The sequence below is a fragment of the Rhinolophus sinicus genome, chromosome 15, assembly GCF_057876585.1.
Source record: "Rhinolophus sinicus isolate RSI-liver-muscle chromosome 15, RSI-T2T, whole genome shotgun sequence".
NCBI lineage: Eukaryota > Metazoa > Chordata > Mammalia > Chiroptera > Rhinolophidae > Rhinolophus > Rhinolophus sinicus.
This window is the reverse complement of record NC_142515.1, coordinates 50,981,636-50,996,653: the sequence shown is the minus strand read 5'-3', so window position 1 is coordinate 50,996,653 and position 15,018 is coordinate 50,981,636. Positions and strand designations below refer to the sequence as shown.

At 55.3% G+C, this 15,018-nt stretch overlaps 1 protein-coding gene across 6 annotated transcripts; it reads right to left on the bottom strand.

Annotated features, from left to right (window-relative positions):
• Window positions 1–49: 49 nt before the first annotated feature.
• Window positions 50–14,346, bottom strand: ZSWIM8 (zinc finger SWIM-type containing 8). Of its 6 annotated transcripts, none has more exons than XM_019745788.3 (26): window positions 13,858–14,346; window positions 11,528–11,681; window positions 11,183–11,277; window positions 10,837–11,009; window positions 10,559–10,666; window positions 10,364–10,445; window positions 10,109–10,229; window positions 9,475–9,676; window positions 9,151–9,326; window positions 7,668–8,661; window positions 6,784–6,915; window positions 6,469–6,648; window positions 6,186–6,369; window positions 5,878–5,976; window positions 5,179–5,303; window positions 4,497–4,737; window positions 4,245–4,403; window positions 3,923–4,151; window positions 3,458–3,747; window positions 3,089–3,312; window positions 2,057–2,545; window positions 1,644–1,827; window positions 1,368–1,544; window positions 1,088–1,207; window positions 657–767; window positions 50–527 (listed from the first exon to the last, which is right to left on the bottom strand). In XM_019745788.3, exons 1-26 carry the CDS (start codon window positions 14,063–14,065, stop codon window positions 67–69), a joined length of 5,718 nt encoding a protein of 1,905 aa, XP_019601347.3. In that variant the 5' UTR covers window positions 14,066–14,346; the 3' UTR covers window positions 50–66. The 6 variants fall into 6 exon arrangements, with proteins under 6 accessions (XP_019601347.3, XP_019601350.3, XP_019601349.3 ...); XM_019745791.3 differs by having other exon boundaries at window positions 657–835; window positions 1,668–1,827; window positions 13,858–14,332; XM_019745790.3 differs by having other exon boundaries at window positions 657–835; window positions 13,858–14,202.
• Between the last annotated feature and the right edge of the window lie 672 nt (window positions 14,347–15,018).

The following is a 15,018-nucleotide window of genomic DNA, read 5'->3' as shown; positions in this document are numbered from 1 at the left end:
CAAGGTTCATCTGCACGTGGAGGGAAAGAAGGGAAAGGGCCAGGCAGACTAGAGTAAAAAAGGAGTTTATATATTTATAAATGCCAAATAAATACCAGAGGCCACCCAGCGCCCCCTCCCAGATGGGGCTGTCTCCCCCAACCCTAGGCTTCTCGGGTCAGAGACATCTTGGCCCCAAGCTACAGCCAAAGAGCAGCTGCCAGTCTGGGCTATCAGAGGACTGGGTGGGGATGATCTGTCCAGCCAAGATTCACTGCCCCTGTGTGATGGGCCCCCATAGCCACCGGCTTGCGTCCCTGTATACGGCCCTAGGGAGGTCAGACTCAGGGGGAGAAGGTGGTCATCTCGAGTGAGACCTGTTGCCACAGCTCCTTGGTCTGTTTGCTGCGCTTGAGGTTCTGCAGGATGTCGTTGAACTGCATCATGCCCATGGGTGTCAGGCAGAAGGCGCTGCGGGCACTGCGGATCGCATTTACAAAGTCGTCGTAGTCGGCAGGGGTCAGGTGAATCAGGCGGTGGTGGATATACTGGAAGAGGGTGTGCAGGCTGAGCCACGAGGCACAGAGCCAGGCCCCTCTGCCCTTGCATGCTGGGTGCGCTGTGCCATGCCTGCCCAGGAAGTGCCCCACCCTGCTCCATACTTCCTGGGTTGTCACCTGCATGTATGCTTGCTGACAGCGCTGCACCAGTTGGTGGAAGGCCGGGGCACGCAGATGGTTGTGGGCATGAGCGGGGCTCAGCCGCTGCAGCGTCTCCATGACGATCTCCTGCAGCACAAACGGGCTCAGCACCCCCTTGGCTGCCCCCACACAGAACTGGTGCACGTAGTTCACTCCTGGGGGGCAGGGGGAGGGGCATGAGACGGGGGTGGCCACCTCTGCCCTAGGGACCCAACTTTTATCTCAGCTCTGGCCTGGCAGAGAGCCTCCCTCCACCCCAGGAGCTGAGGTAGCCCCCCATCCCCCGCGCACGCACACATACCCGACCAAGGCCTGAACTCTGAGCAAGAGCTAGGAAGGAGGTCTGGGATAGGAAGGTGGGGGAGCAGGTGGGGGCGGGCAATGGTCCTGGGGAGGGGAGGTGTTACCCAGCTTTGCCGCCAGCCCCAGCAACCATTTGACATCATCAGTGTAGGGGGGAGAGCGGGAGAAGTTGTTGGGGTGATCATTGTGTGCCCGGCGACCCAGCATCTCCAGTGCCAACATTCCTGGGAGAAAAGAGTGGGCACATGGGGGTACATCCTCTTCACGCTCTACCCCAACCTGGTATCTGACCCCGTAGACAATTATTAAGAGCTACGGGTGGGAGTTGTTACTGAAGAGCCTCTGGCACAACTGCAGGTGGGGGTACAGAAAGGGACCTCTCACCAACACGGTAGGCAGCATGCAGGTGGTGCAGGCTGTGTGGGTTGACAGGCTGGCTGTGCGTCTCCTCCTCGGGGGGTGGAAAACCCCCGCTCACCAGAGGGCTGGGCTGTGTGGTCAGGGCCGGCAACGAGGCACCCTGGATGGCTGGAAACGTGGATGCTGGATGGACACTGCTCACTGAGGGCAGGATGAAAGCCCCGTGAGGAACTTGGCCCAAAGGGGCAGAGAGGATTGCCTCCCTCCCTCCCCTGCCCAGTGTGCCTCCCCTCCATTCACCTGTTCCCTGTCCCCACAACTCACAGGCCACACTAGCGGGCAGTGGGAGCCCTGGCTCTGTGTGATAGGGATGTACTGTGATGGGTGCCATGGAAGGGACGGGGAAAGACACAGCAGTGGCAGCAAGTGAGGGGGGAGTCACCGAGTAAGGGTACTGAGCCCCCAGGAATGCAGGATGTACACCCTAGAAGCAGAAAGAGGAAAAGAAGGAAGATACTGAATTATAATAGGATGTAGCTTTCCCTGTTTGTCCCATAACAGTATTCCTGCATTTCTTAGTTGGGCTGGGTACCCCAGATTCCCACCACCTCTCCCAGGACTCCTGGACAGTTCTATTCGCCCAGAGTACCCCACTCCAACCCCCTGTGAACTGTTCTCCCACATTCCCAACCCCCCAGTAGAACACGTCTCACCTGTGGGTATGCAGAGCTGGGCACAGGGAAGACGGCAGGCCGGGGCATATGAGGCATGGGGTGGGCGGGGTGAGCTGGGTGGGTGAGGTATTGAGGGCTGCAGGGCAGGTGGGGCTGCAGAGCAGTATAGGGGTGCAGGCCAGGGGAATGACCATGCCCCAGTCCTGGACCTGGATATAAACTGGACCCCACTGAGATCACTGGCACCACTGTGGCTGCCGCTGTCACTGCTGCCGCTGCCACTGTAACCGGCTCAGTCCCTGGGCCCCCCCTGCCCTCAGGCAGCCCCCGCCCAGTCTCCCCAGCTGCCCTGATCCCATTGGCACTACAGCTTGTAGCCCCTTCACGGGCTGTGGATGAGCCACCTGCTGTTTGCTCATATAGCCAGAACCACTGGTGAGCAACCTCAAACAACACTTCGGGGTACACGCCCCCACCCTTAGCCGCCTCTTCCACCGCCATGCAGGCCTTCTCCAACATCAGGTTATCCTGGAAGGAAGGGGCACAGAGGGGGAAGGGGGAAGGGGGAAGGGCTTTATTCAGGGATGACATTCCCACGTCTTCCCAGAGCTGGCTGGTTCCCAGTGAGGCGTCAGAGGTCAGGGCCAAGTGCTGGTCTGAGAGCAGTGAGAGCGTCACACACACTGAGCAAACACTTGCCGACCAGCACAAGTCAAGACCCAGGTTACAGTCTCAGTTCCAAACTAATTGAGCCACCCTATCCCGTCCCCGTCCCATCATGTCCCCAAGGCCTTCCCTAAGCATTCCATCTTGGTGATCACCTTGGTACCTCATAGGCCTCTATTTCTTTATCTGTAAAGTAGGAACAATCCTAACCTCAGGGATGGCAGGTAAAAGAAGTAATGGATGTGACAGCACATTAATACGTCAAATGTCACCATGCGAGGACAAACTGGATAAATTGTCAACTCCAGGATATGGGAATCAAGAGCTGGGCTGTCAGCTTTCCCCATGCCCAGTCTCTCTGCCCAGATGCCCCAAAGCAGGTCCCCAGATTGCCTATAGAAATACCTGCTCCTTGCACTGCACCAGGGCCCGCTGGATCTCATTGGGGTTCAACGCGTGGGCATGAGGCAGGCAGCTTAGGGCTAGCTCCGCTGCTGCCCTCACCATATTGGAGTCTCGTGCCCGTGATGCCCTATCAGCCAGGGATGCAACCTCAGGAGGCGTCAGGTGTCCATCCCAGCATTCTACCAGTATAGTCAGGGCTGCACTGCCAATCTCCATTGCCTGGCCTTTGGGGAGAGGAGAGAGAAGCAGAGGGGAGAATGGGCACCACTGGGGGGTGGGAATGGTGTCTCTCCTATCAGATCAGTAACAAGCCTCTTATCTCCATAAATTAATCCCCTTCCTATACCCAAATCAAAACCCAGGATTTACCTGTAATCCAGGAAACGTGGGAAGAATAGGTACGTGAAAGCCAGTTGGGAGAAACAAAGTTGTGCAGGCCAAGGGCATAAAGCCCAATCTCGAAGGCGCAAAGGTGCAGGTTGCGGTGAGGACCCTGGTGGCCCCCTGAGGAAGATGGATGTGTGAAGATGGAAGTGCTGCTGTTGCCCCCTGCCTTGATCAGCACCGTCTTCGCCAGCTCAAAGTAGAAGTGTGCAGCGGCCTCTGACGGCTGATTGGGTACATGAGGGGCATGACTCTCGGGACGGCGGCCCTTGTACCTGAAGGGGCAATGGGGTAGGGACGGGGGTTGGGGTTTCTCTGAAATGGGTATCCAGGTAGGTTGGGAAAGACCAGGGTAAGTGAGGGCGTTGGGGGACAATAGTGGGCTTACACTAGGAATGTGGCTCTCAGGGTGGGCCAGATCAGAGGAGACGGGTATTTCTTCCCACTGACCTGCCAACTTCAACTGTCTTTGCCCGGGCCCCTCCACTGGCACTGGCCCGGCGACTTCCGCTGGAAGACGAGGAGCCCAGGGAATCTGAGGAGGAGCTGCTAATGCTGTCACTGTCCTGTCCTCGACCCCAAGAGGTAGGGGCCCAGCCTCCTCGAAGTGGCCTCCGGCTTAAGGTGGGGGAGCTATCCGATGTCGTTTCAGGGGCACTGCTGTCAATGCTGGCCATGCCTAACCCCCCAAAAGACAAGTCAATCTCAGAAGTCCTAGAAGTCAGACCTCAGGCATATCCTTCCCTCTATGTCATCCCAAGGGCTGTCATACCTGTGTGCTTTTTCTTAGGCCGCCCTGGGGAGCCCCAGCCCCGTCCATTGTAGCCTCCACGACTGCCAAGTGCCAGGCGGCTAGGAACCTTCCCTTCCGGCCTTGGGGTCAAAGCCGCCTCAGAGGGGAGGCCCTCACAGGGGGAATGTGGGGAACTCTCTAGGAAGGGAAAATACAGTGGTATGAACCCAGGAAAGGGTACCCAACATGGTTCCAGACCATTCATCACCCTTCCCAGTGCCCCCACCTCACCAGGCATATTCTTCTCTGTGAAGCCCTCAGTGGGGCCTGGCCCAGCCCCTGCCACACTCCCTGGCTGAGCAGGTCCTGCAGAGCCTGAGGTCAGTGGCTGCAGGGCCCCGGGGGCAGATGGGGCCCCATGCTTTGAAGGAGACCTCTGGCTGGTGGTGGCTGGGCGGCTAGATGAATAGAACGAACTCAGTGTCTGCGGCTTATGCGTCTGGCTCTCTCGATCCAAGAGTTTGTCTAAGATCTGGAGGACAGAGAAAGGTGACAGAATGCCCTTTATCTCCTGACTGTTACCTTCTTATCTCCTTGAAATAGCTTAATACTACCTCCTCAGGAAGCCCTCCCCAGTTATAGCGATAGGAGAACCTACTGGAAAACAGGGGCTGGCTTAAATATCTTAGTATCCTCCATAACACTTACCACAGGGTGCGTTTATTGACATCAATAAATATTGAAACCAATGAATGGATAACCGACTTGATGCTCTCTGCTTCTCTTCTACCATCCTGCCCAAGCACTCCTATAAGAACCATTGGTCTCCTGTTCTTTATGAGGTGTTCCCAAGATTCCCTACTTATCTCCTGTGGTGAGAATACCCTTTTTCTCATTGTACTGAAAACCCCTGAGAAAGATGATAGAAGTTGCTCTCTTTGCCTGTCAAAATCTCAGTACCTCAGCCCCTTACCTTTTTGAGCTTGGCCTGGTCATCCTTGTAAGTGATCATCAGTGCCAATGCCAGATCACCCTTCTCCCGACGTGTGCCTTCACACAGGAGGGGATGCTCGGCCTCACTCACTGTTGTCTTCATGCCTGTGAGAAGGAGAAGCTCATAGGAACTGAGAATGGCCACAACTCCCAAGACAGCAAAGGATAGCAGGCCAGGGCTCCCCAGCCACCAGCATGTGACATAAGGAATTCTCCTGGTCCAACCTATATCCTCTATGCAAGGTCCCCAATGCCTATTACATTCAGCCTAGCTAAACTCGGATCCGCTTTTTTAAGACCTTCATAACGTGGCCCAGTCTACTTTCCCTTTAAGGGAGTTGGGCTCCTCACTCTCATGAAGACTTGATTACCCCTGTCTTTATTCATGGTGTTTTGTCCCCCTACTTAGAACTTAACTCATCTTTTAACCCACATTCCATATTCTAACGCCTCCCTAAGGCCTTTCATTAGATACTTGTTTCACTGCTTTTATAACACCCAACACCCATAGCACATTTTGCCCTAAATTCTTAACTGTCTCATAGGCATTACTTGGCTTACACATGTCATCCTGGCGTCCCATTACCACAGAGCCCCTTCAGAACCAGACCATGTCTCACGCCCTTCCAAGTCTGGGCCAGGCTTAGCTCAGACATGCTCAAGATACTGACATACTCACCCAAGGCAGCAACTGCTGCTTCAAATCCTAGTTCCTCATCCCCAGGCATCTCGTTGTTCCAGTTGCGACTTGGGGGCCGGGAACCCGTAGGAGAAACCACTGGGTGAAAGTTGGGATAAGTCAGGCAGACAGGAGGATCATGGGAAAGAATGAAAGAGAGGGAACCCAAGACTGTCATTACTACAGATCCTCACATGAAGCTGCCTGATGGGTCCTAGGCAATTCTGAGCCTTGGGGCTCTTGGATTTTCCCTAGAGAAAGCCAGCCCTGCCCCGGTTCCCCACTTGCTGTGGAGTCAGCCACCGTACCTGGAGCACAGAGAACGTCAAAGATGAAACTGGCCAACATGAGAGGCAAAACAGGCCGATAGTCACAGAGCGTCCCCTCCCGAAGCTCCTCTGCCCGGCACCGCATGGTGCTCATCTCACTCGGACCCAGAGGAATCTTCTTGAGCAAGGCAGCCACCTCAGACTCCTGGTATGCCAGCTTCACCTGAGGGCAAAGGAAGGAGCTCAGACCTCTCATACCTCCACGGAGATCAAGGCACAAGGCTCTGAGATTACAGCACAAGGCTCAGACAGAACCTCTGACCTCCAAGGCCTTGGTAGAAGCCGGGGGCCGCTGTAGTTCCAGGGCAAACATGCCCACTCGGAAGGCCAGGTTGTGGTGCTCCGGGCGCTCACTCAGCACTGTTAGCAGGAAGGCCGCCTTGGTCAGGGTGTTGGTAGCCACCCAGGTCTGACGGCTCGTAGATACCTTGTTCTTCTTGCCCTAAAGGGAAGCATGAGGAGGCGGGCAGATGAGTCTGACTCCCCTGGGTGGAGGGAGAATGAGGCTCTCACTTGGGGTAGGACATGGGAGAGGGTTAGGGGTAAGTGGGGAGGGAAGGGGAACGGGATCTCTCACCTTGGCAGGGGGCGGCTCTACCTTGAGGTCGGGTGGGTTGGCTAGCAGGTCCTGGGCAAGCTCCACGGTGAGACGGGAGGCCTCACTGCTGTAGCCGTGCGCATGCAGGGCCTCAGCACAGGCAAATAATACCTGGAGGGAGGACATGGGTGCCACGCAAGATGAAGTCCAAGGGCAGGACACCATGCTCACTCCTGCAGCAAACATCCCGTAAGCACCTGCCACATGCGGGGCCCTACGCTGGTCCTGGGTATACCACAGGAACTCAGTGTCTTGTCACGGAAACAAACACACAAACCAGCGTGAAGCTGGCTACCACTGAGGAAGGTCAAGAGGGGAGCAGGTGGGTAGGATGCCTCACTGGGGCATGGGGCAGACTCAGGGAGGGTTCTGAGAGGAAGTGATTGCTAAGATCTCAGATCTAAAGCAGGAACAGGAGCTAACCAGGTAAGGTGAAGGAAGAACATTCCACACAGAAAGTCCAATCCGTGCAAAAACATAGATGTGAGAGAGAGCATAGCAAGCTACAGGAATGGTTTAAATGAAGACAGTGTAAGGGACAGAGTAGCTACAGGAGGCTGGAGAAGCACGCCAAGATCAGAGCAAGTGAAGCCTCATAGGTCATGCCAAGGCCTTTCACTTTTAAAACTAAGAGCAATAGGAAACCACTGAACAGTTTGTTTTAAGCAGCAGAGTGACAATCGGACATTTCAGGAAAACTACTACAGAAGCAGTGAAGAGAATGGACCGCAGGCAGGGAGGCCACTTAGGAGCCTGCTATGGGATTCTGACAGTCATGGGATGTACGGTCCTGACATTCCGAACTAGAACCGGATTGCCCCTCTCCCAGCTGTGGCTGAGGTGTGCCCTCCAAGGCCCCTCACCTCCATGCGGCTCTCCTGTTCCAGTGGCTTCAGTCCAGCAAACAGGTCGTGCTCCTCCCCAGTCCCACCCTCAGCCTTCTCTTCCTCGCCCCCAGCCCCGTCCTGGGCATTCAGGTAATATGCCTGGTAGTCATCATCCTCCTCTCCAACTGCAGGGGCTGCCTCTTTGGTTTTGGGGAGCCCATTTCCACTCTCATCTGTGGAAGGGAGGTAGTCCCTGGTACCGACCTCCCCGGGTAGCAGGCCAGGGGGGCCAGCAGAGGCTGGGGGAGGCTCAGGCCCTTCTGAGAAGTACACGCCACCATCTTCTTCGTAAGTATCTGAGGGTTCAGGAAGGAAGGCGGAAGGGCCTCGGGAGCCACCCGAGGGAGGGCAGGGTGGCAGGCTTTCAGGGAATCCACCAAAAGTGCTGGCCTCTGCACCCAGGGCCAGGCTGCTGTCATCCAGGCTCATCTCAGCCAGATCCGGCTCCAGGGAGCTGTCTTCACTGCTCAGCCGCCGCTTGCTCCCACCGCCTGCTGAGCCCTTGCCCCCACTACCAGCCCCACCCAGTGCCTTGGCTTTGCCCCCACTTGGACCCATCTTATGCAGAGCCTTATCTACCCCCTCAGCTGAGAGGCGGCGGGGACCCCTCTGTGACGAGGGGACCCCCTCACCCAACCCCTTGCGCTTGGCCCCAGGCTCTTTGGGTCGCACAGCTGGCTCAGCAGGAACAGGACGGGGCCGCTCCCGGGATTCCTCCAGGCCCCCAGGTCGGGAGGCACCTGGCCGAGGGGGCAGGGCTCGGGCCCAGCACAGTGCCAGCTTCCGGTCAGTGCCGCTATAGGTGACACCGGGCAGCGGATAGGCCTCTTCCCAGTTGAAGTAGCAGGCCTCTACCGCTGGCCGGAAGCCAGGGAAGAGCCGCTCCAGAGTCTTCTTGTGCTGTCCCCGCTTCACATTCTCAATCACCTTCAGTTGCCACTGGCGGAGCTGTGCACACAGTTCCCGGCGGCTGTGGGAACAAAGGGGTGAGGCTGTTGGGGGCTACACTCTGCACAAGTAGGGGTGGAAGGGGGCAGAGTAGGCCTAGACCCTGGAAGGGGGCACAGGGAGGTACTTCTTGAGCTAATCCCACAGACATCACTCTAACACACAGGGGTTTTGAAAAGTGGGTGCTATTTAGGGGCAGGAAGAAAGCAAGCCTCTCAGAAAAAGTGGGTGCTATTTAGGGGTGGGAAGAAAGCAAGCCTCACTGAGACTGGGCCTGGAGACAGAGAGGCAGAGTGGAAGAGGCAAAGGGTCTCACGTTGTGGCCAGGCATGCAGCGGGGGAGGTGGGGCGTAGGGAGGGCCAGGCCAAATCACTGGTCACCCTAATGCTCAGCACCTCCCAGTCCCCTGGGACTAGAAGAATGGCATGTCTCTGTACAAGGAGACGAGGGCTATGTCTGTCCTGGACGGGCCCAGTCTCCAAGCTGTGGTGCATGTAGGGACAGACTCACCGCTGAGGGCTGAGTGCAGGGTCCAGCACAGCCAGCCTCCACAGTGTGACCATCTCGTCACACATGCTGGCACATGCATGGGCTGCCACCTCTGACTGCCCGTTGCTTCGGCCCGTGTGCCCACTGGCACTGCTGTGTGAGGCTGAGGTGCGCACGCTGTACCACCAACCTGTTATCTGGAAACAAAGAGAACTCGGAGATGCACCTCATAGCTTGGAGAAAGGGAGAGTAACCCTTCCCAGCGTTCCTGTCAGCAAGAGGGGAATGAACTTAAGGGAAGGAGAGACTGAATCACCACAGGCCTGCCCAACTCGGGGGGATTACCTGTTCGTAGGTGAGGCACTGGTCAGTGAGGATTTCCAACAAGGGGGCAGCATTGCTGTCCCTCCGTTTGAACATCTCCCGCACGATGCTAAGCAGATTCCAGACCCCCTCTGGCTCGCGGCCCCTCAGAGGACGGAGCAGACATGCCCATTCAGCGGCAGCCGGAGGCTCCGTGGAGGACAGATACATGGAGTTCACATCGCTGTGAAAGTAGGAGAGTGGAAATTGATGACGCTAAGATGGAGCTGAATAAAGCAGGTGAAAGTGCAACAGGGTTTTGACACAAAAGGGGCCCTGACCCAAAAACCAGAGTGTAGGGGGAGAAAGAAGCCTGTAACAAAAATTCTCTTTTTTTTTTTTCAAAAATTCTTAATCTCTCTCTGCCTCAGCTTCCCAACCTCTGAAAGAAAGAAAAATAACTTCTGCTCTACTTAGCTAAGAACAGATCACTGTGTGACTATGCAAAATTATCATCATGTATTGATTCATCATGACACCTTCCGTGTGCCAGGCACTGTACCAGCGCAGGGAATAAAAGGGGGAGGCATCGGCATGAACAGAACAAAGGGTCTTTCGACAGCCTGAGGGATGTCCCCTACCACCACAGACCCAGGCATGAAGAGATCCAATTTACCTGAAGACCACAGGGGAGGGGCCACAGAACTTGTGTAGTGTCTTCTTGATGTTGTCAGTAAGTGTCGATTCATCCAAATACCAGGTACTTTGGTCAGAGGCCGAGGGCCCTGCTGTGGGGTCTGGGGGTGATAGGCAGTCAGTCACCTAGACATAGGGGCCTGGATTCGCCTGACGACATCAAGCCTTTAGTAAGTGGCGCTCTGCACTACCAGCTTCCTTTCTTCTTACTGCCCTTCTTTCTCACCACACTCACCTGGGGCTCCACACACAGTGTTGATGGCTGTTGACTGGGAGGAGAGGAGTTCATCCAGGAGACGCTGGGCTGTGGGGAGGATCTGAGGGGAAAAGGGACAAAGGCATAGGTATCCCACGGAGGCTTGGGCCTAGTCAGAAGGCTGATAATGCAGCCCTGGAGCCAGCTGGTGGAGGGTGTGCCAACCTCACTCACCTGCTGAGGGAGCTCACTGATGAGATACTGAGCAAACTTCTGCAGCTGGTCCCTCTGCAGCCGCGACAGGGACTCTGAGACTGGGGCCCGCAGGCAGACTGCAGACGCCTGAAGGGACAGAGGGAGAAGCAGAACGAGCTGAGCAAAGGCTCGCGGAGGCCGGGCCTGGAGACAGAGAGGCAGAGTGGAGGAGGCGAAGGGTCTCACGTTGTGGCCAGGCATGCAGCAGAGGGGGGGTGGAGCGTAGGGAGGGCCGGGGCAAATTGGGAGGGCCTCACGTTGTGGATGCGGAAGAGGCAGAGCGCCACCACGTGGGTGCACCACTTGGCCCCAGCCCCACAGGTGCAGCTGCAGGAAGTGACCCGGCAGCGGTCAAACATCACAGCCACGTTGTAGGCCCCTTTGGGGGGGACCATCTGAGGTGGCACCACTGTAGCACTCAGGTGGAACCCTGGGGAGAAACATGGCTGTGGTCAGGAAGAGCCACCCAGACACAGGTCTCTGCCCTTGACTGCGGCCCTGCAGGTATTCAGGCAACTGTTCCAGCTTCTTGCAGGAGGCCCTCAAGTCATAACACAGGGACGGGCGGCGCAGGAAGTGCCACCGGGCACGAAGGCACCTTACCTATCTGGAGCGGGTCCTTCACAGCCCTCATGCGGAACAGCTGATCCCCTCGCTGGAACTCATCTGCACTGCCATTGGCCAGGCAGGAATACAGCCTGAGAGTGACGAAGAGGACGGAGACATGGCTCAGCAAATAACCTCTGCAGACCCCGTCAGAGACCACCACCTGGGGTACGCTCTCCCCAGTGTCACTCCCTCTTGGGGACAATCCCAGGCACTCCCTCCTCCCCTTGTCTTCTTCTTACTACCGCCCCAAACACAGTATCTTCTTTGTTCTGAGGGAAGCCCCACGCACTCTGTGAAATATCAGGACCCCACTTCCCACCATTAGTCTTTTAGCCTCACCGAATATCCTCTTCATTCTCAGGAAAGCTCCAAAAAGCAATCCGGAGCTGTAGCTGCTCAGGCACTGGGGGGTAAACTTTCTCTACCACTTCAAATGGGATGTGAAATGCCACCTGCTTTGCTGACAGCTCCACCAATGGGATCACCAGTCCGTCTTTGGAAACAAAGGTTGAAGTGAGGGGAGAGAAGGAAAAATGAAAAAGGCCATACTTACTTGGCACCAATGCCAGTGCCACCTCTCATGCCCCATCTTCACTATGAAAGAAAGGGGAGATCTGTATGAAAAACCAAGGGACCCTCCTGTCAGGATCCACTAACCCTTAAGCCTCCACCTGGGGAAGGGGAGCTAAACAACCCCAGCCCACAGTCTGCTACCTGAGGTCTAGAACAGAAGACACCAGGGATATCCCTGGCAGGAAACAGGTGTGTTCTAAGATCCTAGCAAGTAATGCCTTTCACAAGGCGCAGCATCTAATTTCCCATATACCTAGCACTTTAGATTCATATTACATTGTCAGTGTCTCTCCTCTGGCTTTCTCTAATTGCTTTTTTACTATTCCTTTTTCTCTAGATGACGCCAGGCCTCTATCTAAGGAGGGAAGATAGACCAGAGCCCAGAAGAGTTAAAGATGGACTTCCAGAAGCAAGAGAAGCTGCACTTCTTTGGCACACCTGAACTCTGGCTTGCCACAGTGAAAGCCCTGGGGGGAGGTGGGAGAGCTAGGCCATCCCAAGGGAACCTATGTGCTACTCCTGGAATCACCTGGAGTAGGATGGTGTTACCACTCAAGGTTCCCCACTGTTTTAATCAAAAAGCAGTGAAACACAACAGACTGCTTATCTCACCAAATTGCTAGTCGTTTTAGGAAAGAGATCAGAAAATCATGGAGTTGAAAGGAATCTTTTTTAAAAAAAAAAAGGTTAACTTCCTTATTTTACAAATGAGCAACTGAGGGTAGCCTGGGACTGGAGCAGGTAGGGGGTGGATGAATGACATGTTTTCCTAGATTTTAACCTGTTCAGGAAGATACCAATAAGTTAAAAATCTTCACCACCATGACTTCATACTTCCTTCAAAGTGAGGGAGCTCTAAGCCCCAAGCCACCCACACATGCAAATATGAAAGAAGCACAGAAGCCATACAAGACCCACAGTGAAACTGCCTATGATCTGTGAGTGTGTGCGCACGCGTGTGTGTACATAGAGCATATGCTCTCTCCCCAACTGAAGCTGAATACTAACACTCCTGAAAAGTAACACATGTACATTTCTGTCCCAAAGGGGTGAGCACTAGAAGTCTCTGCAGGGCGGTTTGGAAAACAGGACTCTGGGAATGGCCAGGGTAGAATCACAAATTAAACCCCTCAACTGCTGAAAAAAGTCAGCTTCCACTGAGGCCCAGGACAAAAACTGAAGAAGGCAGGGAAAGGATGTGGTGAATCCCAAGCCTGTGGAGCTTCTCTGATCATCACTGTTCTCTCCACCCCTTTAAAGAAAAATTCTTCACAGCAATAATCAGTTAATTCACTGAAAAACCCAAGGATGAAAGAAACTCACAGCGAAAAGCAGGAAGAGGGCTTCATAAGGAGATTCCAGAGACAATTACCCACACCCTGCCCCAGACCCCAGATGATGGAAATCGAAGGCTCTAATCCAGGGGTCCCAGCCTTGGCTCCGACAGATGGTCAATATGGTTAGGAACCAAGCCTCTGATCTAAACCTATGGAACTATGGAATCTACTCTCACAGGCCAGTTCATCTCCCCTTTCTTCTGTGTGGAACCCCTTAGTGCAGCTGGGATCAGAGATCACTACTCTGAATCAAGAAGCTCCCAGCAACACACTTTGCAATGGGATGACAAACCTCAAATGGTCACAATCCACCCCCTTCCCACATTCTCCTGTCTACTTTCTGGCTTGCCTCAGGCTCAGCTCGGTAAGCATTCCCAAGTCCGAGACGATAGTCTTTCTTACCCCATCTCTAAGGCAAATTAACAAAAGATCTACTTTCTGTCGCTAAAAATCCTATCCAAGCCAAGATTTCCCAGTCTTCCTCCCCAATCACACACACACACACACACACACACACACACACACACACACATACACACACACACACACACACACACACGCTGCGGAGAAGCTAACCCCAGAAAGACCAGAAAAGCGAGTCCTGAAGTCCGTTCAAAGCTTGGTACAGCTCGCGGTCCGGGACAGCTCCCGAGCAGGGACAGCTCCCGAGCAGGGACAGCTTCCGAGCAGGGACAGCTTCCGAGCAAGGCCGGAGCAGGGCCTGCCCGTTCCCCCAGCCCCCACCGAGCTCACCCTCACCTCGCATTCTGGTACTGCCACTGCCACCTCCGCCACCGCCGCCAGTGGGGGAATTGGGCCCCGCCGACTGTTTGCGCCATCCCCGCCAGTTCTGGCAGAGGCTCTCGGCCTCGGAGATGAAGGAACAGAGCGAATCCTCCTCAAAGCGGTCCGAATCCTCGAATGAGAAGCGCTCCCCGTCCTCCCACTCCGCGAACATCAGCTCCATGGGGCCCGCACCCCCCGGGGCCGGGTCCCCCCCCGCGGATCCGGGGCCTGGGCCACCGGCTGGGGACTGAGGGGAGGCCCGGGGCCTGAGGGGCGAGCCGGGGCTGGGGGTGGCCGGGGCGCTCAGGGCGGCCGTGCCGGGCAAGGATCTCAGGCCTGGGAAAGATATGGAACCGGGCCTCGCCCAACTGCGAGGTGCGAACGGTGATCGCGGCCAGTCTCCGAGACTCAGGGCCCGGACGAAGCGCTCGGCAGCCGGGGCCTCTCCGCGGCTGCGGCACCGCCTCCCCCATCAGCTGATCTGAACTTCCGGCCGCGCCGGCCACCACCACTTCCGTCCTCGCGCGTTCGGGGACTGGACAGAGTATGGGCAGATGTAGGGGACTTGTATTTAATTGCTGCATTTCCTTTTTTTTCTCGAACCCACCCTCTGATACCGTAGAGGAAGCCAACCCCAAAAGGCATACAAGGCGACCACAGATTCCAGCAATAACTCGGTGACCATAGTGTCCCCAAGGAATAAACATTCGCCAGGCACGCCGGGAGTCGTAGGCTGTCAAGCAACGCCACGGGAATCATTGACTAGAGTTATTGTCCTAAGTCCGGATAGGCCCAGGGGCCGCTTCCCCTTCTGGGAACTGTAGTCTAGAAGACTTCATAGACTCTAATCGGGGAAGCACCAGGAAAAGAAGGCGTTTGACTTCAGGAAATGGTTGTACTGTTTGTCAGTGGAGCCTTTTGAGTTTAGGGGTTCTTAACCTTTTTGTGTGCCAGGCACCCTTCAGCAACCTGGTTAGGTCCCTGGATCCCCTTCTTGAATTGTTTATAAATGCACAAAATAAAATACAAGAATTATAAAGGAAAACAATTATGTTGAAATACAATTATCAAAATAAAACAAATTGTAACAGTAATACTTTATTTACACATTAAATAACATCCAGCAGCAAGTGT

What these genes read in the sequence shown, in the direction of transcription:
- ZSWIM8 (XM_019745788.3), bottom strand. Translation starts at nt 14,065, where the DNA reads ATGGAGCTGATGTTCGCGGAGTGGGAGGACGGGGAGCGCTTCTCATTC. An exon ending in GCCTCTTCCGCATCCACAAC is followed by an intron (nt 10,667 to 10,836) that starts GTGAGGCCCTCC and finishes CTGTCCCTTCAG; the next exon opens with GCGTCTGCAGTCTGCCTGCG. An exon ending in TGGTGCAGTGCAAGGAGCAG is followed by an intron (nt 2,546 to 3,088) that starts GTATTTCTATAG and finishes CCTTCCTTCCAG; the next exon opens with GATAACCTGATGTTGGAGAA.